This window comes from Onychostruthus taczanowskii, unplaced genomic scaffold (genome assembly GCF_017590055.1).
Source record: "Onychostruthus taczanowskii isolate IOZ18803 unplaced genomic scaffold, ASM1759005v1 scaffold104, whole genome shotgun sequence".
Taxonomy (NCBI): domain Eukaryota; kingdom Metazoa; phylum Chordata; class Aves; order Passeriformes; family Passeridae; genus Onychostruthus; species Onychostruthus taczanowskii.
In genome coordinates this window covers 1,004,618-1,028,734 of record NW_024496968.1, presented here as the reverse complement: position 1 = coordinate 1,028,734, position 24,117 = coordinate 1,004,618, and the positions used below count along the sequence as shown (strand labels likewise).

The 24,117-nt window shown below is 40.8% G+C and overlaps 1 protein-coding gene across 1 annotated transcript in view; it reads left to right on the top strand.

Annotated features, from left to right (window-relative positions):
• Positions 1–21,882: 21,882 nt before the first annotated feature.
• Positions 21,883–24,117, top strand: part of NID1 (nidogen 1) — a 43,151-nt gene continuing 40,916 nt past the window's right edge. The window contains exon 1 of the mRNA XM_041414089.1: positions 21,883–22,203. Within this exon, the coding sequence (XP_041270023.1) occupies positions 21,997–22,203 (207 nt within the window). The 5' untranslated portion in view covers positions 21,883–21,996. The remainder of the gene's footprint in view (positions 22,204–24,117) is intronic.

Sequence of the window (24,117 nt, the reverse complement as noted above, 5' to 3'; positions counted from 1 at the left end):
GAACACAGAGTGAATATGGGAGAGATGAGAGATGATAAGAAATGCCCAAGCACTAAAAATCATGTACATGTACAGAGGTATGTTAGAGCTTGCAGAAGAAGAATTATATGGCTTCAGTGCAAATAAACTTGGACTTCATTTTGAACTAGCACCTGCTTCCAGATCCTCCATAATTTCTGGGGGAAAAAAAAAAAAAAAAAAGAGTAAAACTTACTCGATACCAGGGTAGGACATGGAAAAAATGTTGCTGAAGCAAGTTTTTCAGAGAAGCTGTCTGTACTCAGGCTGTAATGTTCATTAGGAGGTAAAGGGCCTGAACAGCAGTTTAGAAAATGTGTATAACAAAAAGGATACAATAAATTATATTTCAATACATATTACAGAATGCTCCATCTCCCAGATCAGAAAAGCATCTCCCATATATTGAAACACACTTCCTCCTAGCAGACAAGGAAAACCTCTTCCTAGCTTCCTCAGTTCCAATAATAGGCTAGCCTTGTGTATCTGTCTTCACAACCCCAGTGCACACATACACTATCTAGAGGCCAGAGTACAGCAATAACAAATTAAGTGGGTTACACACCACCTCTCTGCTCTCAGCACAAACTTTCTGACTGTGCTTGTGGCCATCATTAACCCTCAGTGGCCATAAGCACTCCATTGCTTTTTATCAGTGACCTATAACAGCTCTTCATAGCTTGTGCTGTAAGACTTTAACCTGCTACAGGGAGTAAAGGCTGCCATTGCATTCCTTCAGCAAGAGCCACCAGGATTTTAACACTGCCACATGCCTGAAGTATTCTATAAAACGTACAGGGGAGCAGGAATCCATTTCCTCTCAACAATCTGCTGGTTTAGTGCCCTTGTGGATGTGATTGCCAGCTCACACTTTGTGTGTTGTAAACAGCAGAAGAAGAAGCTGCTGCCTCAGACGGGTGTTGCCAAGGGACAGCAAAAACAGTGGTCACACAGACTGTGTCCCAGACAAGTGTCCTTGACATAGGTGAGCAAAGGTTGGTGTGCAACTCTGCATTGCAGCATTATAAGAAACTTCTGAATTGACCCAACTTCCCATGCAGCTCTTCAGGGCTTAGGAAGTTCAGCCACTTCTTGGTCTTCAGCAGCTCTGCTGCTTTCTGTGATGTTGGGCAATTCCAAGTGATCTGTTTGTGTTACTATTTTCTTTCTAAGGGCCATTGGTCAAAGAAAGAAACTTCACTGAACAGCCAGTGTTCAAAAAGTTGCTTATCTAGGCTGTCCCATGCTATTTGACTTGAAACAAACAAAAGTAGTTAACATAATGTCCGGGTTCTGCAAGGTGAACTGCTGCCCCTGCTCCTGTGCAAAGAGGTCTGAGTTCTCATCTTAGATGTCACTTGCAGCTAATGAATTTGCTGGCAAGACTGTTAGCACTCAGCAACGATGGACTCTCATTAGTGTGTAGTTCTAAAATTATTTTAGAAAGGGTTTTGCAGAAAAATGTACTTCTGAGAAGGGATGAAAATAATTTAAGACTTTTAGATACGAAACCATCTTAATATTTGATTCTATACTATGATAGTCCAGAAAACTTGTCTTTAGTTACACAAGCAAGTTTTTAAATTCCTTTGAGGCTTCATGACTTCTTGGATTGTGTTTCTTATAACTACCAGGTTCTCACAGTTCAAACCTGAAGTACTAAAGAAAGTATCATGGCTGGACCATGAAAGTCTGTCCTTCTTCAAAAGTTGCTTTCTCCCAAAGCTATCTGCAAAATTGTGAGGCCTTTCTATTCAGTTCCACCCCAGCTGAGGCATACCAGGAGAGGTTGTCAGATAGACAGGCCTCTTGCCAAACCAAACAAAAATAAACTGGTATTCTGGTTCAACATTTTCTTTTGCTCTGCACCACATGAGCCCTATGATTACAAAACTCAACAACAACATTTTGAAGTAAATAATTCTTCCTATTTCTACTCAAAAAACCAAGTGGGACAGAAATCTGATGCTGAACAAGATCTGCCAAGTATCTGGTGGGGAGTGGGAGTATTAATACTCTGAATTAGGCAAAGGGTAGAGATACCATGGAATTCATGATTATTTAATTCTCCCAGGTTTCTCACAACACTTACACCTTCGCCTTTTTCATTTCATGTCTCATAAAAGTATGAGCTCAATTCCATGCAGTGTGCTGCATGTGCATTAAATAATCTTTTGAATAGACAAATTCCTCTGAAGCTTTTTGTAATATGACTATTAGAAATTTAACAATGTGGTGTAAGCACATACCTTCTGCATCTAATATTTAGGCCAATGCAATGTGGTGCATTACATGACAAGATGTCACATTTCTCGATGACACATGGTGGCCAGGATGCTGGAAAAAATGGACATTTCCTTTGAACAGGTTCAGCAATCTGATTTAACTACAGGGCAACCACCTAAACTAGTGCCTGCTCAACATGACAAATGAATTAGCCAATAAATCCTGAACCTGTAATTTCTCGTTTGTCTTTGGGTTCTGAGAACCTTGTTGGAAGCTTTTTGAATGCTACTGCATTGCAGAGCATACGTAGTTAGGCTTGCAAAATACTGCTGATGGGATACTTCTGTCCTTCATTTGGAATGGCTCATCTCCAAGTCATGGTCTACGTCATCTTTGGGATCCAGCGTCTCTCTGCCATTCAACATTTAGCAACTGTTAAAAGCCAAACAGAGGGCTGGGAACCAATTTTCTCAAGGGAAAAAAATGTCCTTTCATTGTAGGGCTTTCTCTGTGCCTGGGCATGTTACATTTCACTATTAATCCTGACACAGACCTCATACTCAAAACATGTCTAAATAAAACCCTCATAATAAATCAGGATTTATTATTCTAATCTCATTTAGGTCATACAGTGGCGTAAAACAGTACAAATGTAGGGCCTTAACCCATAATCCTTAAGGCAGCCAAAGCTTCCATTGGCTTCACATAAAGTAATGCTTACGCTTTGAGGGCAGAAGCTCACCACACAAACTAATCAGAGTAATGCAAATATCTTTAAAGCAAGAAAAGCGTGGTTTCGTAATTTCAGCCCACATTTGACCAGAAGAACATTTTCCAAAATGCATAACTCAGTGAATAGAAAACTGAAAGAGACAAATTCTGGAAACAGAAGCATCTGAACACAAGTGCCTTTGTTTCATTTTTGAGCTTTGTCTCTATTAGACTGGTTGAATGTTGATTTCAGGCTCTCCTGCAGACTTCTCCATTGTGCAATATGCAAAAGGAACAGTGTGAAGCCTGGAGTTGTAGTTTGGATTCTAGAATGGTAAGAAAGTCCTGGATATGCTGAAATTTCTGTCTGTGTTGCATGTTCCTTGGGATTTAAAGCAAGACTCAGCAAACTGAGATCTAAGATTAAAAAGGATCAAAAATTATTTATTCCTTTTCACTGTTTAAATCATTCTTTGCAGCTTTCAGTTTCCCGGACATCTCCATAACCCAGAAAGACGCTTGGAATCCTTGCTACCTCAAGCAGAATATGTCCTCTCCCTTGCTAGCCTTCTCTGCTTTCTTTGACTCACAGTTTACACTGTACTTACTTCTACGCACCCATCCCCAGCCTCCACTGAAAAAACCCATCAAAAGGGAACTAAAGCAGTTGGGCATTTCCCTTCAGTGGGGATTCCCTTACATAGATCCGTCAGCTGTGTATGAGCTGGCTGAAAAAAAAAAGTGGATTAGATGTCTACTGATAACAGAGGAAGGTTGATTTGAGTGCTAAAGGTTACTTGGCCAAGTGTCTGGGCATTTCATACTACCTGTGACATTTCCTAACAGGGAACATGTCTTCTGTTCACAATAATTTTGACAGGTAAATAACAAAAGTCCATTTGCAAAGGGATTATTTTAGCCACATCCAGGAAAGTGGGTTAATTAATTTTCTTCCCTTGGCTTCTGATACTTACACAATATGAAGCCTCTGGCTCACAGCTAACAAACCCGTCCATGTTAGAAATCACCTGATTCAGCTCTGATTATCTGCTCATTCAAGCAGCTGAGAATTCAGCTGTGGAACCAAAAGTCAAGAATCTTGCTTAAGCTTTCTCAGGTTAATGTCTCAAGAGGGTTTTTAACTCCAGTGTCCTAAATCTGTGTCTGTTAGTGCTGACACCGAGGGTATGTTGGAGGAAGATGAAGATGGTTATGTTGGGAGGTGTGCTCACAGACAGGCCTGAGCAGCTTGGTGCTCTTTCAGTTTCTGAAACTACGTGGCCACAGCTGTGCTCTGAATGTGACCACTGCAGAAACTTGTCAGCTACAGGGCTGTCCTTGGAGCTTTGATGAAGATGGTTTTTTGCTTAAGGACTCCAGTCTAGCCTTTCTGGGATATAAAAACAGGGTGAGAGGGATAGCTACTGTAGCTGGAAGCAAAGGATCTTGTCTGCCACTGCAAGGTGATGTAACTGAGCAGAGAAACAGAATTCCTGAGATACCTGTCAAGATCACAGCTCAGAGATGCATTCCTACGAGGTGAGTTTTCTTTGATCATTAGTGAATCTGTACTTCAGCACATCTGGAAAGACCTGAGATACATTTGTATTTCCTGGGCTAAAACCACGTTGTAAACAAGCCTTTTGTAAGCAAATTTGCATTCAACTTTTGACAAGTCAGATTGAGCCAACAGTGCCCTTCCTTGCCTCACACACGGATGCCGTATCCCGTGTTCACCCTCGTGTGTTTGTGCTGGGACCTTCCCGCTGGCAGGGGACTTGTCCAAGCTGTCAGTGCACACCTGAGGGCACAGCACTCCGGTAGCACCTCCAGCTCCGATCAGAGGAACGAGACAGAGCTGGCACCTGATCTGCCAGCTGGCTGCCATCTGCTGCCCCGGATCGTGCTGCGTCCCCACCCTCCGAGGGACCTCTCAGCGGAGAGGACACTACGGAGGCGTCTCTCGCCTCAGGCCACCGTCCCCTGTCCCCGTCTGCCAACTGGAAGGGACAGGGAGGGCTGGCTCAGAGCCCCCCACTCTGGGAGCCGCTCCGTGTGGCCCGGGGCCGCGGGGACAGGGGCAGAGGTGGCGGCAGGAGGGCAGTGCCTGCCCCAGGGGCAGGAAAAGGAACGCGGGAAGCGGATCCTGCGCGCCCCTTCCCTCACAGCGGGGCGGGCGCAGTCACCGCCGCCCGGGCCCTCCTGGCCCGCCAGCGCCACCGCGACCCCTCGTGGAAAGGAGGGACGGGAGCGGCCTCATCTGCTGCTTGGTGATGGGCTTGAATTCCGGCTTTTGGTAGGGTGGGGCTGTTTGGTTTGGGTTTTTGTTTAGCCAGTTTTTTGTTTTTTTTCTTCTTTCTCTTTTTCCTTCTGCTTATTTTTCTTCTGTTCACCTGAGATGGACGCAGAGATTGCAGCTGCTGGCTTTCCCCTCCAGCTCAGTGTGTGCTGAGGGCATCTGCTTTTCCGCAGTGCCAGCCTGTTTTCTCCATAAAGCTCCCCTGGAAGAGGAGCAGAGCTTGTTACACAGCTTCATGTCCCCCAGCCAGCTGCATTTAGCCAGGCGGTTTCCTGTCCCGAGCAGCAGCTTTTCCGTATTTACTCCTGTTGCAAAGCAGTAACCAGCATTGTCCTGATTTATTCTGCAGGGTTTTACTTGCTTGTGAACTGTGCCTTAGTGGCAGAAATCGATTGAGCTTTATCTCCTCCTCCTTAGTATCATTAAAATACATTTATGTGAAAAATAATAGTAGCTGGCTTAACAAAACGTTGGTTTTACTGGGAGAAAAGTGCCAAGGTTGTATTGTATGTCCATAAACGGAACTGCTTTTGTTTCAAACACAGTAAAATAAAACATGATCTTTTCATGAGTGCAATAATCATGCCAGCTATTTATGTTTGCTTTATCATGCTGAATATTAAGTGTGTTAGACTTCAAATGGCCCAGCTGAAAAAATTGCAGTAAAAGTATAAAAAAAGATAAAATAACAGGGAAAAAAAATAAAAGGAGAAAGAAGAACGTTTGAAGAAACAGAGTTGCAGATATTTTTACAGGAACAACATTAAAGAGAAAATCTGCTTGGAGACAGTAGGTGACATTTTGTAACCCTTGGGGTTTTTTGTAAAATTCTCATAACCAAGTTGTTTGATGATACCATCATGTGGATAGCAAAAAACTCTGTCTTTTTAATTTCTTTTCATAAAACTGTGTCTATGTAAGTTTACTATATTAAATAAGCATCTTAGCCACTATTGTGGCTTAACCCCAGCAAACAACTCATCAGCATTATTGTACTAAATCCAAAACACAGCACTCTATCACCTGAGAAGAAAATTTACTCCATCCCAGCCAAAACCAGCACAACTACAATTATAATTTCTTAATAATAATATTTGACAATAAATTTATAATAAATCATAATTATAAAAGAAAAACACATTATATAGCTATATTAATATTATCCTTGATATATTGCTAAATATAATTTAAATTATAATTGGGTAATAATTTATAATGTCTTAGCATTAAGTAACAAGATATTAACTATTTAAATATGAGGACATGATGGAATTAAGGTTGTTGCTGTGAGTTTTTGGACACCATTGCAAGTGCTTTGTAGTTTTACCTTAATGAAAATTTTTCCTGCACGGTCCTTACTTAGGAGGACAAAATGGTAATGCAACAAATGTTTTAGGAGGAACCAGAGTTGTTAAAATATGATATGGTTGGTTGTAAAGTTTAACATATATGTGAGCTGAGGTTTGGTAAAATGAGGGTTTGCATCAAATCATATCTGCTCTTTTTAAGTACAGGGAGAGCTGAGGAATTCTGCAGAGAGGAGAGGTTAGAAACTATCCAGTGGTACATGCTGTGAAAGGAAAAGGAATAGAAAGATTTAACAGCTGGGTTGGAGAGTAGGGAGTAAGTATTTAGCCTGGACATACTTCTATCATCTCCAGCTGTGCTGACTGTAGTTTATTTTTGAGTAAAATACAGTATAGCCCAATGGGAGATTTCCAATCCTTTTATAGAATGGACAACTTTGCAGTAAAATGACTTCAATCGTGTTTGCTGTTAAAATGTTTTAAGAGGTGTGTTCCTGCGTGCAGCTGTATTTGCTTCATCTTAACTGTGTCATTGCAGAGAATGTTTCATCATAAACTGCTGGATTTTGGGCTATTTTTCACATTTTGTTGCCCCATATTTTTTTAAGAAGTAATGACTATCTTAATCTCAGCTAAGGAAAGGTGGTAACAGCCATGTGATTAATGAATAGAAAAATATACAGAATTTCAATCTACCTTAATGAAAGAAACTGAGCAGCTGAATTTCAGTCTTATTAGCTGGTATGAAATGTTTTCAGATTTGCATAAACTAATTTATAGGTTTAAATGCAAGACATGTACTAAAGAGGCCTCAGCCAAAAGCATCAATGAAATCAGCTAAAATAAAAAGTGACTTTAAGAAATTGGCAGTTCTTCTTGTGATTGCTTGTCCCAGCATATATCCTGCAAAGTATTGGGGGTTTGAGAACCACAGGTAGAAAATTGTAGTCCTTCAAGGTATATGGCACGTGGCCATTTATTTTACATCACTGTGTGTCCTGTTGTCCTGTGCTAAAAAATTTTTTAAGACATGAAGGAGAGAAAGAAAAAGAGAAAGAAAGAAAGGAGAGAAAGAAAGGTAGGTTAATTCATTTCCAGGCCTGCATCTTCAAAGGTAGGCTAATCAAGCCTCTGTCTATCAGCAGGCAGCCTTGGTAATAATCTGGTTGCAATCTTATCAAATCTGTTCTAACGACCTATCTATTTTATTATGTTTATCAATAATTTTTAAGTAGAGGTAGCAAAATAGTAATGTCAGAGAATTTGCATTAAAAAAGCGTATGATTTGGTAGTCAGAAGGGAGGATGCATGGTTGGTTTCCTCCATAGAGCTCTATAAGTGAGTAACACAAGAAAAATTCAGTCTTCCAAGTATTTTCAGAAGACAGAATAAATCTAAATTGCTTTTATTTATTAAGCTTACAGACCTTTGTAAAAAGAAAGTGATATCTATTTAAAACAAAATGAAAACATGAAGCTAGTTTGTACACTGCATCCTCTTTATAAAAGCCTTGTAGCATTATATCAAAAATTAATTTAATGGTAGAAAACATGATATATATTTTGGAAAAAAAAACAGAATGTGCTTCCTCCTTCAAGACAGAGAACATGGAAAAATATCAGCCATTTTAAATTCACCATAAAACCTGAGATTATTGAGGACATATAAATGTTTCTATGAAATTTTGAGATAGATAGCCATATATGCAAAGTAATTGAAAATCCTGAATGCTCAGTAGTAACAAATTCTACACTTTCAGGGAGATTTCACTGATATAAACTTAGCAATCTGAGTGTGTTAGCTTTCGTTATATATTCTTTGCTTTTATTACCACCAACCTAATTTTAAACATTTTTCATGTTTAAGCAATTTTATGAGGTTTTTTTAAAAACTTGCCTTGCTAATATTAGATCAGTGCATTTTTTAACTCCTAGGAACCCGCTGACAAATTGTTAAAAAGAAGCTTAAACATTACCAGAATTGGAGTAAGTAGCTTTACTAACAGTGCCACCACTTGTCTTTTTGGGCAGGGACACTTAATGTTGATTTGATCCCCCCATTCAGGGACATATTTCTGTCTTGGAAAATATGACTCCTTTCTTTGTTGAAGTCTCTTTATATACTCATCTCACTCATGTTTCTATGATATACTGGATGAAGATCTAATCCCATGAGAATTCTTACACACGGTTAGGGTGTCCAGGAACTTGTGCTAAGAATTACTCCAGTCACTGCAGATGTATTCAGTATCTAGCTACTCACATGAACTTGGAGAGGGTATTTCAAATGCTGTCTATCCATTTAAATTCCATACGAATATCCACATCCATTAGTTACAGTAAGGAAATATTAATGACCTTTCCCAGTTTCAGTCTAGTGAATTGGTGATTTTGGTTGTACAATTTGTAAGAGTAATCAAAATCAAATATCCATATCAGCCAGCTCTTGGAACTACTGCTACTCTGCATGAATGCACATATGCTAAACAGAAAGAAAATATCCCTCCCACCCCCTCAAATAATTATGTCACCAGATTATGAACTGATTTAGGTAGACCATTATTTTCAACATGGACCTTTATGGTTTTAATATTGGACACCTTGATATAAGTAAAGAGTTTCTGTAACTACACAGAATAAAAGTTTTTAAATCATTAATGTGATTACACAGGTGATCTTCAAAGAAAAAGAAAACAAGTTAAAATATGTTGTATTAGCTTAATCAGTCACTACTTCTGAAGGACAATTTTGCAAGCTGCCATGCACACAGACACCAGTTCTTCCTCAGGTACGCTGGCATAGGTTGTGCCTTTATTTTTTTTGATTGAATTTTGCACATATCCAAAGTCCAGAAATCTTGGAAGGAAAATATATGGCAATAATTTATAATAATTTAAATCATTAAATAAAACAAATAAAATTTAAATAATTTAACTTTTAATTACAAGCTCCAAAATAAGAGTGATACTTACTTACTTTAACTAAAGTTCTAATTAAGATTAGTCTATTTGGGGAAACATATTTTCATATATATTGTAATTAACACTAAAATTAAGTGCTCTTTCTTTGCATAAGGCTTACAGTCCCTGACCTTGCTTTTACATCGCGTGTGTGTTAGTGACTGGAGGCAGCTGGGGGCCGCTTACAGAGGGCATGACCTATTAATAAGTCTAGTAAAAACATGTGTTTCTCTAGATTTAACACAGCAGGTCTAGCAGCAGCTCCGATCAGCCCCTTCCCTGCGGGTGCCTTCATGGCAGGGGCCAGCGGAGGGTGCTGGTCTTACTGTTCTGCACCCGAGCACGGTGAGAAAAAAACAAACCCGAGGGCAGCATTGTGCTGGGAGTACCGTGTGCCAGCGTGGGGTCCTGTGGCTGTCCTCCCAGCACAGCCTGTGCGAGCTGCCACCCGCCATAGCCTCGAAAATCTGTGAAATGGTTAATAATGAGTGACTGTGAACACCGTCTCCGACCGCAGGAGGTTGGGAGAACAGTTTCCTTTGAGAAGGAGCCTGCAGCAGAGCGCCCCAAAACGCTGGGCGGTAGGCTGTGGTTTGTCTGACTTTCAAAGTGTAAGCCTTGACATGCTGGCAGACACAGCTACTGGACTCAGTCTTCATGGCAGGGGGTTCAGTTTGCCTGTTTCTATTTTGAAATATCGCTGTGGAACTGCACAACAGAGGTTTACATCCTTTGGCATAGAGTCATAGAACATGCTGAGTTGAAAGGGACCCATCAGGATCATCAAGTTCAACTCCTGGCCCTGTACAGGAAATCCCAATAATCACATCATGTTCCTAAGAGTGTTGCTCAAATGCTTCTTGGACTGTGTCAGACTGGTGCTGTGACCACTTCCTTGGGGAGCCTTTTCCAGTGCCCAAACACCCCTTGGGTGAAAAAGTTTTTCCTGATATGTAACCTAAACCTTTCCTGACTCAGCTTCATCCTGTTTCCTTGGGTGCTGCAGAGTGAAGAGATTGGTCCCTGCCCCTCCGCTTTCCCTCATGAGAATGTTGAAGACCATCATGAGATTTCCACTCAGTCTCGCCCAGGCATTGGCTGCACAGTGCATCCTTTGTGGTGAATTTTCACTTCCCCTGTGATACTGTAGATTCTTGTCTATTCACAAGCAATCCTGATGCCAACTTTGAAAAGTCACCTTTTAGAGGCTGCAAAGTATGCAGTAATAAAAGTGTCTTGTGCTGTATCCCACTTGTGTTGAATAGCATATGCTTGAATCTTTACTGGTTGGCTTTACAGGTAAGAGATCTCTGTCAGGGAAAAAGCTGCTGGAGCCCCCAGCTTCTGCTTTGCTATAGCTGCAATTTACCAGCTGTCCTAAAGTGAAAGCCTGCAACACCAAGTCTTTAACCCTCACTGAATAGAATCTGAAGACAGAAATAAACTGCTAGACATAGGAAGTAGAAGTCAAGCTCACCAAGGGATAACTTCTGAACACAGTGTTTAATCCTCTTAGCATCTCTTGTGTGCTGTTCTCTTTTTGGTTGGAACTAACCTCACTCAGATTTTGCTCCTTGCACCAGTGCCCTTCTTGTGCTGAGCAAGACAGGCCTGCTTATTCCTTTCATCTCTTCAAGCATCCTTCCTTATTACTGAGTGGCAGCATTTCTCTTTTATTTAAAACCAGCAGATGCTCATTTAGAGAATTCACTTGTCTTAGCTAAGCACTGCTGGAGGTAAGAGAGATCTTTGATCAAAGAGGAGATCCCTTTTTCCTGCAGGGTGCCAAGACCAGCAGGATCAGCAAACCCTGGCTTTCATCTGGTATGGCTGGGAGTGTACACATGGTGAGGCAGCAGTCCACCTCTTGCTTCTTTGCCTGCAGGACTGGATAGCCCAAGCTGTGCTCTTCTTCGTTACCAGCCCCCTTCTTGAAGTCATCGGGGCAATTTGCACAAGCAAATGCTGGTTGTGACAGGCCTAATATTTGTATCCTCTGTCTTAAAAGACTCCCATTCTCTTTTGCTTTCCCACCATCCTTCTCTCATTTGACTCCTTTCTGAAATCCACATTTTCTTCTCCCTGGTTGTTCCTTCTTGATTGAAAAAAAAAGACACCCTGAAAGTATGGAGTGAGATTACTGAGTCCAACAGGCTTCCTTTTAGTCCTGGGTCTGGCTCTGCCACAGCAGGAGCAGCTGAGAGCAGCTGGTTCAGATACTGGGACAGTAACTGAGCTGTTACTCTGCTGAAGCAGCACATGAACAAATATTTATGTCTGGTACCAAGAGGGGAAAAGCATGTTCAGAGAAGATAGACTATTTGGAAATGACCAATGTCCTGACCTCGGGCAAGGCTGAGCAGTCTGGGGGGGATTTCTGTTTAAGTCAGTCTGAAAACCATAATACACTGTAGAGAATGTTCAGAAATCTTAGAAAGTAGAAAAATTATTACCATTAGTGAAATAATAAGGATAATGTACTTGTAAATTCTTCTGTACATATAGCTTATATGCATTTGAATATAAGCCTCAAGGTTGCAAATACTCAGGCAGAAATGTTCCCAAGTTTTGGAGAACACTTAGATGCATGAAACATGCAGGGCATGCTGATGAATATCTGGAAAGAAGCATCAGCAAGCAAGAAAATTAATTTAGCTTTGGTCATAGTTTGCCAAGCAAAATGGACGTGATGCTCTGGAAACTTCAAATGTAAGGTTTTCTTCAGACAAAGATCATACTAAACAGAATTTCCTCTCTAATTATCCTACCTTTGTATTTTGCTATCCTTGAATAAGAGGGTTTTTTGAAAAATACTGCACTGTCAGGGGTGGCTTTATGCTGTTGGTTTTTTTTTGTTTGTTTGTTTGTTTTACTTTACTCTGAAGCATACATCCTGTTTTCAAAGTAATGGCACAATTCACAGAGAATAGAAACAGCTTGCAGATAATTCTTCCACCACACAGAATGAAAATTGTTGCATAAGTGTTTGTATCATTCCCTGCTTACTAAGCCATAATTCGTCAGTCATATCCTCCCCAATGGGGCTGAATTTGGCAGCCAGCAATAGAATCCTTTGTTACATATTCACCGTAAAAAACTTTACTCCTAATTTTTCTTTGGGATGGTTTTTTCATTATTTTTTTTCATGTGGTAGCCCACAGATGATCTCAAGTTGGTGAGCTTTTTCTGAGGCTTGTGAGCTTTAGGAATAACTACACAACTTCACACTCTGCATATCCATAGAGAGGATAATTAGCTGAAATTGGATTTTCTTGAGTAGAAACATGATCTGCTCCACTTTAGAAAGCTGCTTCTGATTGCTAGGAAATCTCCACTGAGTTTCCCATGTGTCTTCTGATTTGCCAGGTGGACAAACTGTATTTCTTTGATACCTGAATTTTTCTCTTTGGAAAGTGGAATGACAATGAATGTTTCTTAAATCATCAGAAAATGTTTTGAAATTTGGAAGAGTGGAAATCTGACAAATGGAAAGTGCTCTTGAAACTATTACATCATGATTTTTGAGAATATTGTACCGTGATTGCTTGGTGAAAATTGCTTTATGTTTTAGCACTGTTGCAGTGAATAAGCCACAGGAAAAAAAATATTTTGGATAAGACAAAGTCATGTTCTGACTACTTAAATAACTGAATTTTATTTACTAAATGGAAGAAGCAAAGAACAGCAGATTTCCTGCAGAAAGAGCACAATGCTCTTGTTTGTTAAAATGCTGTGGCTCATTCTTCAGAAGTTATTCTTCCTCCTCAGATGAAAGAAAGGTTAATATCCACCAAAAAATCAATAATTTTCTTAAAACTTCTGTCCAATATAGTACTTTTTCCCCCCCAATTATTTGTTTCAACAATTTAATCTACAATTTTTTCAGATTATGCAAGCTGTGACAGATTGAATAGGGGTGTCTAAACGACAATTTTGTATTTTATTTAATGGTTCTAAAGATGGATGTGTTGCTGGATAGGATGGGCATTTTAAGGGACAAATGCATTAAATGCATAAAATCAATAAATAACAATTATTATATATTCTAAGGAAAAATAGAGAATTAAGGACCAGACATACTTTTGTTTTGGATAATACCTTTTCTTTCCTAAGTTATTTCCTCAAGTTTAGTGGCCTTACTTGTAAATAAGTATAACCCATGCTGGCAGAACTGTGCAACTGAGTAACTTTGAAAGATCTGTGCTGCTGGAAAATATTCAAATGTTTTTCATGCATGAAGTTTGAAGGAATCATAAAAGATTTACAATTAAAGGGAAATAGACATGGGTTTCTCTGAGAAAGAACTCAAGGAATGAGAACTGGTCAATGAGCCATAAAGAGGGTCAGCCCTAAGATTCCATAAGGTTAATAAAAACACTCTTCTGAAAAAAAGAGAAAGGGGGAAACTAAGATACGGATAACCAGTACAGTGTTAAAGACCCTTGTGGGGAAAAGGTAAGGGAGGAGGATGTTAACAGTGTGTTCAGAGAGCTCAAGGGAGAGAAGACAGGACAGGTGAGGTCATCTGGTTGGAGGTCCAGTAGTGACTGCAGAGCAAGAGCCAGTAATTATCTGAAAAGGCTTTGGTAACCTTTCATTTGCTAGTGTGGCTTTTTAAGCTGTTACAGTCTTGCTATCTCTCCCCCTTGGCAAGCTTAGAAACCTGCTTCTGGCTGCAGGTACACAGGTACCTCTGTGTTCCTAAATGACAGATGGCCAAGGATCTCCCTCATGTGTTGATGACTCTTCTCCGTGTGTGGAGACACGAGGCTTGACTCTATTTCAGATGGTTGATTTATTATGTTAGATATTATATTAAAATGCTATATTAAGACTATACTAAAAGAACAGAGAGATCAGAAGGCTACAACAAGAACAGAATAGACTAGAATAACAAAAATCCTGTGACTCTTCACAGCCTTGGCACAGGTGGCTGTGATTGGTCATCAATGGAAAACAATCCACATGGACCAATCACAGATGCACCTGTTGCATTCCACAGCAGCAGATAGTAATTGTTTACATTTCTTTCCTGAGGCTCCTCAGCTTCTCAGGAGAGGAAAAATCCCAGCAAAGGATTTTCATAATATCATAGCTACACTCATGCAATGAACTCCTGAATATCCAAGCTGCCCAAGTGCTAGCTGATCTCCTGCCCGCTCCAAAAGGCTCTTTGCAAGACAAAACACAGGGTGGCCTGGCAACAGTTTGCTCCAAGGACCACGCTCAAAAGGCAAACACAAGTCATGACCAGACTTGGTTCTTGCTCTTTCTCATCCTCCAGAGCTAGCTCAAAGGGTTTGCAACTTCAAATACCTCGCATTCCCTCATGTTGCTGGCTTTGGTATGCGCATGCCCCTAGTTTTGTGCTTTAACACTGCTGGTCTCTGTAATGGTTCATTTTATTTCAGACACACTGAACATGAGTAGGAAAGAGGGAGAAGAATGAAAAAAGACATGTCGTAGGGCTACAGTAGCCCAGCAGAGGTTGAGGGCTAAATGCTTTGCAGGGTGGACACTCCAGTGAGGTTTGGGGTTAGTAGTTTGGACACAATCCAGCCCTTGCTAATTGGCCTCAGGGAGCACCCTCTGTCCCTCTCTCAGCTGGGAGTGTAGACTACACAAGAAGTTTGTTTCCAGCAACCTCTTGTAGAAAAAACTTTTCGTGCTCTCATCCTGTCACTTCTCCAGTGAATAAGTTATTGCACCAATTCCAGGGTTTGCAAATCATGCCTATTTTTTTTTACCAGAGGCAATGTAATTGTTTCTGTGCTGAGTGACTTTAGTGCAGATCCCCGTGTTTTATTGTTGCTCTGTGGCAAAACTATAGTGTCACATCCTAGTCTAAAACACTAAATTCTGTTTGGGAAGAAGTGAGTGGGTCATTGCCTGTGTTAGTCTGCAGATTCCAAGTGAAGTGAACAGCAATATAAGTCCTTGGGTCAGAAAGAATAAATAGCTATAATTCATGGAATTACTCATGGGTCTTTTTGAATCTGGACTGTTTCAAGTCAGGCTAAAGTTCACAGTCTTTACAGAGTTTAAAAAAGGAGCAAAAAAATCTTTCGGCATTGAAATATTTGGCATGTTACAGCCATCTGCATGTGCTATGTCCAACATTTTAAACATAACTTGCTCCCAAGCAAATTAGGTCTTCAGGTTGAAAATGTACAGTCAGTTCTTGAATTCACACATGTCTAATCTAAGAATAAGTTATTATACTTATAGCACCTCATAGCTAAAATTTCAATTCAAGACACTGGAAAACCTATGAAGAAAAAAAAAAAAAGAGCAAAAGTAAATTTAAAAAAGAAACTATGAAACTACTGAATTTATACCCAACAGTTTTTACTACCGTTTTGTGTGAAGTGATTGGCAGAATGGTCACTCCAAAATTTTGCCCGTTGATAATGTTCTTGGAGTCTAAGGTTATGATTCAGCCATTCTCAGACAAGTTTTCCTTCAAGCACACACATCCACCCCCCCACTCCACCTCAGAAAATTATCTTAAGCTCACAGATAAATTTCAGTAACTTATAGGAAGCTTTGGAGTGTTCTGACTGGATTCCTGAAGGCAAAAATCTTTGGTGTAGCCAACCTTGAACAGCTGACCAGGAGACATCAAGAAATGTTTACATCCTCCTTTTTGGATGGAGGAATATTCTTTCCCAGTAGACCTTGACCAAAAATGAAAACATTTACAAGCAACCTCATTAAAGGAAATATTAATACCGATTGTTCAGTCTAGCCAAGCATGGAATTATGGGGAACTTTGTTCTTCCTCTCTGCAGGACTTTCACAAATATATCTACATGTAAGGACAAACCACAACCTAATTTTGAAACCATGAAGTTTATGAGAATAGATGTTATATTGATTAAATATTTCTTCCCTTATTTGGTCCTTTTGTAAAAAGCAGTAATTAAAACTGTTGGCCTTTGCTGCACCACTGCATCACCTATCCTGGGTGAAATTCAATTTCTCTGTTTTACTCCAGTCACTTAAGGTAGATTCTCCTGTGTGAATTTCACTAACTTAGGCAATGGTTTCCACTCCAGAAAAATCAGTTTCACGTATAAGACATTTTCCTTATAAAAAACATCATTCAATAATCTTGGAAGAAAACAGGTTAAGTGTCTTCTCTGAATTGTTGTGAACATTTAGACCCATCTGAGAAATCATATGCTCTTTCTAAATGACAATTGCTGCAAGATATATTACTCTAGCAGGCAGGGAATCCCGGCACAGCCGGGCTCTGTGAGGCTGGCTGGGTGCTCTGCAAACACAAGAAGCTGATGTGAGAGAGTAACTTGTCTGTCACAGGAAAGACTGTGTCAGTGTTTCAGACTTGAGTAGCCTTCCTGAATGTTTGTAAAAAAGTTGAGGATGTAACCATTTGTTAGAGAATTTCCAGCCAGCGCAAGCATCAGATCCGTGCTTGGCCTCTCTTTACTTTCTGATTTTCATCTAGAATCTTTGCTGTTGAGACTCAATGTGGCATCTATTTTTTATGTGTTACATCTGCACCTGCAATTCACAGTGAAATCTGGATGCCACATGAAAGAGAATACAACATTTATCATTGCATTTGGTTTGGGTTCACATTCAATCTGAAGTAGTGGTTTAACTTGAGATGTACTAAATACTAGTACAATACTAAATACTTTGCCAGACTACAAGGATATATATTTTCCCTGTGTAATATCTCTTTTCTGAAATCTGACACAACTATCAGTGTGTTGGAGTAATTATTTCTTTAGTCTTGGGGAAGATAGGTGGTAAATGATACCTTTTCCATAGCTGTTTTCCTGTCCCATTCAAATTGGTTTTCCGCATCCCATTCCCATTGTTTGAAAAACAATGTTCCTTCATATTGTAACTGGTTTTTATGTGTATGAGAAAATGATCATACATTTTGTCTTCCTGTCTTCACTGCATTTTTTAAAATTCTGAAGTAATTTTTATTGTCTGTTTGGAGACTTTTATGGCATAAAGCAAAAACTTTTAGATAATAACAAAACAGTAAGATTTGGAGTAGATGTAGTAGTTACTGCTGAGCTGAATATTTAAATATAAGACTAATTATATATTGTCTGGCCCTGTTACAATTCTCTCTTACTACAGAGAAGTTCTAGAATTCTTACTGGATTAGAGACTCTGTTCTTGAAAGAGATCAAACATTAGGATTTTGAAAATAAACATATTAAAAAGAAGTTATATTTTTCGTATGACTACATGTCAGGTGGGAGGATTGTAAGGCTACTTTTTTTTTGTCTAGCCATTTTAGAGTGCTAGTATTTTTTTGTTCCATTTTCCATCTAATTTTTCCTAAATATTAAATTGGGATGAAAAAAAAGTGTTCATGACTCTGTACAAGTATTACTTCCTCTTTGAGGTTTTCTTCTGTCCCCTATTAATATAGTTACCAGCTCTGATAACAAGAGATAGAAACAAATTAAGACAACCCCAGAAATACAAAGTGTCTCCTTGCACCAGACCTAGGAAGGCTCTAAGAATGTCTGTTTCTCCCATGTTCCTTGCCCTGCTCTGGGGCCGGAATCTGCTGCAGCCCTGTAGCATTATATTACAGCAGCATCGCTCTCTGTACTGACCACACCGTTGGCCAAGTGTTAACACATCCCCATTCTTGCCCAGGTGTTCTCCAGAACAGGATATGACTTTCCAAGAAGATTGTTCTGCAGTATTGCTGCCTTTTTGTTGCCCTGCAATAGCTCTGCATTAGAAAAAAAGGAGGGATTCTACAGTCTTCTATACTCTGCCCTAATGCAGAGGCCAAGAATGAATATTGCCATTCATGTGAACCTCTTCTCAAAAGCATCTAAGAGTGCCTCAGAATTAGTTTTCTTCTGTAGAGAGTTGTGCTGCAAAATACACTTTTTTTTTGAAGATGCTCCAGAGTTATGTGCCCTGCCTGGTGACACTGGCTCACGTAGAGTTACAGAAGGAATCTCATCGTGTTCCACTCTAGTGGACAATGAACATTAAGTTCTAAGACAGAGTGATTTAAATTTATGATGTGCACTCCATGATCTTCCTGTGAGCCTTGCTTTTGCTTGTGACTCTCTGATTCCCATGACCCTGTCTCTCTAAAAAATGCTCCTTCTCAGCAGACCTCAGTACTATTCTTTCCTGTCAATATCCCAAATACTCAGTTCTCTCCAGTTTATGACTACATGGTTACTCTGTCCTTTGATCCATCCGCTAAAATGCTTTGTTGTCATTGGACAGCAGAACATCATCATGGGAGGCCCAGGACATTACTTTCCTTACTCCTTACAGTCATACCAGCAAAGGGAACACTAGCTGCGTTTTCTCTGTTAATGAAACCTGGGGAGGGTCTTGAGAAGGTCAGGCTTTTCCAAATCTCCTCACATTTAGGTGTGAAATGCTCAAATATATGTATGTCTGTATCTGTGAGCTATTTTAATACTGTATGAACATAGAAACTCAAGTCAGATCAGCTGGACTGTCTCAATTAATTGTTAAATGCAGAATTATTCTTTAAGGTCTATTGTTTAGTGATCTGATCAATCTAGTGATGACTTCTTAAAGATTTCTGTCATTCTGCTTCCACTATGCCTAATCTACAATTTATCTGAAAATAAACCCCATGGAAGCATTTGCTGATACATGGTTTCTTTAGTTATTTCTTTTAGTTATTTCAATGTCCTAGTCACCTGTAATCCTCAAACTCACCCATTTAATTCCTCCATCTGTTAGGTGCCACTCTTCAGATATTTGAGTGAAGATGCTCCATGTCTTTGAAGCATGATCTTAATCAAATATCTTCATTATAATTTAATGAAGTATGTATGTTCAGTTCTTTAGCAATTTCCTTTTGTCCCCTGATCTTTATTTTTTTGTTTCAGTCTGAATTCTTTCCAGTGGTGAATTTTCTGTGACACCTCTGATCTCACAAGCAATCTCTGGAAAAGCAGTGTCATTATACACCTTTAGAAAAAGCTATCTACTTGTAACAAAATGACCCCAGCTCATTTGTTGTACAGGATCTCAGTGGCAGTTCAGGGAATACTGTTGCTTTGTAAACTGCTGCCATATCTGACTTAATATCCAATGGAAATGTGGAGTTCTTGGTACTTATCAGCTATGAAAGACCTTTTAGAAGGTCTTTTTCAATTGGGACATTCCAGTTTGCATTTAAATACTTTCTTTCCATTCTTAAATCTTGCGGAAGTCTTTTGCATTCTCCATTCTGGTTGGAGTTAGCAATTAATGTCTTCCATTTAATTACAATATAAGCAAACATGCTTTTCCATCTCCTTTTTAGGTCCTTATTGAAGATGCTAGAAAGGACAACGGGAAACTTATTTACTTGTCTTAGAACTAACAATGCTTAAAACTCCTCACAGTGGGAGTTGTATAGAAGGCAAAATTGCAACTACAGCAGAAACATTGCAATCCTCTTAAGGTAAGTATAGACTAAACAATCCCAAGATGCTGACTAATGGACAAAGGGTTTACCCTAATGTGTCTATTACCCCATGTTTTAAACATGCAGATGAAGATACTTAACTCTTGGGCTTTCAAATCTATTTCAAATTTACTAAACTAAGTTTATAGCTTCTCAGTAGTACCTGTCCTTCAAATTCTGGACATAATACTAGGAAATCATGTAAATCTGACAGGAAAATGTTACCCCCTCAGGATCTTCTTCTTGTTTTGCTTATGTCTTCCTTTTTTTGAGTCTTACTGTTGTAGTAAATGTGGCTGTGGAAAACATTAAGCCTAACAGAAATTATTCTCTTGTGAATGTGTACATTTTACCATGGGGGTTAATTTAGGCTTTCTCTTTGCTATGGAGCTGTGTTGCACAAACACAAAGAACCTTTAGGTTCTGCAAATTTGGAAATGGGCTTATGCTGGGGAGACAGGTTTGTAATAGGAAGATGATTTTGTGGTGAAGGCAGCTGGTGATATGCCAGTGCACATATACAATGTGTGTAAGAAGTTACAGTTGGCTTGTGGTTAAGTATGGATTTTCAAATGAGGAGAAAGATACCTTAGCTGGATGTTGAGTCATATTCATGTGTATGTCTCTACTCAGATATGGAGGTGATCCAGCCAAAAGGCTGCTCTTGTGGCAGTGGTTCCTGGATATGTATAAATGGTAGATTCAGTGAATCCACCAGTTATTGTCTTAGAGGCTCTGTGATGATGGAGAGAAGTTGCAGGTGAAAGTACAGCGAGAACTCAAGGAGAGCAGACTCATCTTCCTTCTGGACCTCCACACTACTTTGTCTCAGTGGCTGTTCTCATTGACATACAGAACCCAACAGTAAGTAGATGCTAGTGATAATAGTGATTAGATATGTTTATCCTTATCTCCTTTAGGCTGGCATGGTTATAGCTCTACCCAGGAATTTCTTGTGCTCTTGCAATTTGCCAAATGCAAAATCACACTTTCTTACAAGGGGAAAAAAAAAAAAAAAAGAAAAGAAAAAGGTGCAGGCATTTAAAGAAAAGTAAAAAGCCATGCAAAAAACATGTAAGGTAGCATTTTGGCTGCCTTTCCTCAGATGATTATCTGCTGTAAACATTCTGTGGACATATCACAGCATATACTTTACTGACCAAGATTTAATCCTTAAACACTGCTGTCCTCACTTGGAAGCTTTAGGAAAAATATAAGAAATATAACCATTCTTCAGTTGCTTCTGAGTGTTCCAAGGGAGCAGGACTGCGCTATAAAACAAGAAGACATAGTCAGAAATAATATATTTACATATACCATATTTTTTTCTCTGTATTCATATAATCAGCAATTTTTTGTTTGCAGATTTGTTTTATTCATTTTTTAGTTTTATTTTACAACCAAATGCAATTCTGACATGGATGGTGTTAATTTATGAAACGCGTTCCAATGTATTTATTCATTTCCCCAGACAATGAGCACCTGGTATCAAAATTATTTCAGAAGGCAGCATGGGGATTCATATTTTTGTTTCACATTGATTTTGGTATTTGGTCTCGGTTCTCTGGCTGTTAAGAGGTACTGCAGCTGCTGGATTTCCAAACTAATGCGGAAACCCCACTGGCCCTTGCGGAGAGCCGTGGTGCTTCGAAAGCCTCTGCCGGATGCCTATGACCCCGCACCAACTTAGCTTCCCGAGTTTCGCGCCCCACAAGGGTCGCTGATCCCGAAAGCGGCTGAGCATCCCCATCCCCGCGCCCCCGGAGCTCTCCGAAGGTCGGTCCCCGCGGGATGCGCGGGCGCCTCTTGGCTCCCGCGGGGGAAGCCCCGGGCCAGGAGCGACCCCCGTGGCGGATGCCCGCAGCCGAGCCCGCTCGGGCTGTGGCAGCTGCCGCGGGGGTCCCGGACCGCTGTTCCGCCCGCCCCGCGCTGCCATTGGCCGCGGCCCCCCCGCTCGCCCGGCCCTGTTGCCCGCGCTTATAGCGGCGGGACGGCGCTGCCGCGGGCGTCGGGAGTCGCCGGGATGCGCGCCCCGCCGAGCTCTCCGCGCTGGGCGCTGCTGGCCCTGGTTCTGCCCGTCCTGGCGCTGCCCGCAGAGCGGCTGGCGCTGCTGCCCCACGGCGAGGACCGCGGCGATGCCGCGCTGGAGCCCGGGGACGATGTGCACTCGGCGGCGCTGGAGCTGAGCACGGCGCTGCGCTTCTACGGCGCGGCCGTGCGCTCCCTCTACGTGAGTGTGGGGCCCCCTTTGGCTGCCGGCGAGTTGGAACCGCTCCTGGGGACGTCTCGGGGACCTTTGGGTGGGTGCGCGGTGGTGCGTGTGGGTTCCGTGAGCGCCGAGGTCAGAGGTCGGTCTAAAGAGCTTAATTGTTCCAGTAGTGTTTAGTCGGGTATCGGGGCCGTGATAATTCCCTTCTCACACTATGGCCGGTGCAGATTCTTCGAGGTACACAGCCTCCGCTGGAAGACAGTGCAACAGATAGCAGGAGGGTAAAGAAAATGCAATCCATTAGCCAGAGTGAATGCCATCTCCAGGCGTTTTCTGCACTCGTACAGAGTGTGTTCGGCTCAGAAACATCCTCGTTTCTTTTTTGTGTGTTTCGGCATGCCAGAGTTACAAAACTGAAGCGGGGTGTCTAACCAGCAGTCTAACCTGTCCAAGATTGCACCTCTAAGCACTCGGAGAGCTTTCTGTTCCTTAATGTCTTGGGCATCCTGAGGTGTTCTTTGCTTTGGGAGTCTCTTAAAGCATCCTTGATGTGCTTGCACAGACCATAATTTCTCTGTGAAGAATATGTGTGGTCTCGTTCTATAAATTTACAAATTTATAGAATGGAAAAGGGTGAAGAAATATGTGGAGACAATAAGAGTGATCAAAGAGGAGGAAGTCCATATCCATAGTAATTGCAGACTTTGGGTTGCAAGCACATCGTGGCCTTGTGTGCATGTCTCACAGCTGAATCTGCATCGCAGAGTGGTGTGTGCATGTTTATAGCTGATGGAGGGTGTTCGGTGCTTGAAGGTGGGATTGGAAACAGATTGTCTGGAGCAGAGCTGCTCAAAAGCAGCCATAAGGAAAACAGTTTAAAATGGCAGCATGTCTTCAGGACACTGCAAGGGTACAGCACACTTTATCATTGCCTCTTTTCCCCTGAAGCCCCATCTAGGCATGCAGCCCTGAGTAGCATGTTTAGAAAGGTTTTGGTAGGGAAGGCACAATGTGTTTAGTGTATATATCTGGTAAACGTAATCTCACCTCCCTGTCCCTATAAAGCATGTGGTTTAGTATCAGGGATCTAAGAGGCAACTCAGTGGATTAACCTACATGGAGACACTTGGGAAACTAGAGCTCCATGTGATTGCAGTCATTCAAAATTTGATGTAGTTCCCATGCACTTGAGTCTGTTTCATGAGCATTCACTGAAGATATAACTTGTTTGTGCTACACTGAGGTGTACTAGTGCTGACACATAAGTTACACTCCTTTTCATTGTCCATACTCCCACTACTTAGATAAATCCTGAAATCATATCTGAAATCTAAAATTTTGAGGGATTTGGGTTATGCTTGTGTGGAAAATGGATGCTGTTCACTGAAGCGGACTGAGATGAAGTATTAGGTGGAGTTCAGGCTTCAGTTTGACCCTTAGTTCATTGTTTTGCCTTCTGTACTTTAATTTGGTCACTGATTAATCAAACCAAGTAGAAAATACACTTGTAAAAGCACAAACATATTCTTGAGAGATAGTGGATTGTATATTCAGCCACTGAGAAGCTAAGATAACAAGCAGCATGTCAGGTAAGCGACAGAGACAGGACAGAGTTTTCAAAGAGCAGTAAATTGATTAACCAGTCTAGGTTTGTTTAGTTTAATTATCCTGTTACTTGCCCCACCCTCAAACAGGAACAGTCCTAATTAGTTTTGCCTGAAAGAATACCCATATAAAGTCTATTTCCAAATCATTTCCAGGGCTCTGCCAGCATCTCTCAGTACTAAGAACGGTCAGGTTTTAGGAATGGCATTTCAGTATCAGTCTATCCACTATGCAGAGGCTTTTTCTTGCACTGAATCTGGCACAAGTATTGCAGAACAGAGACAAACAGAGGCAGTACAGACTTCATGGGCATAGGGAGAGGAGAAGTAT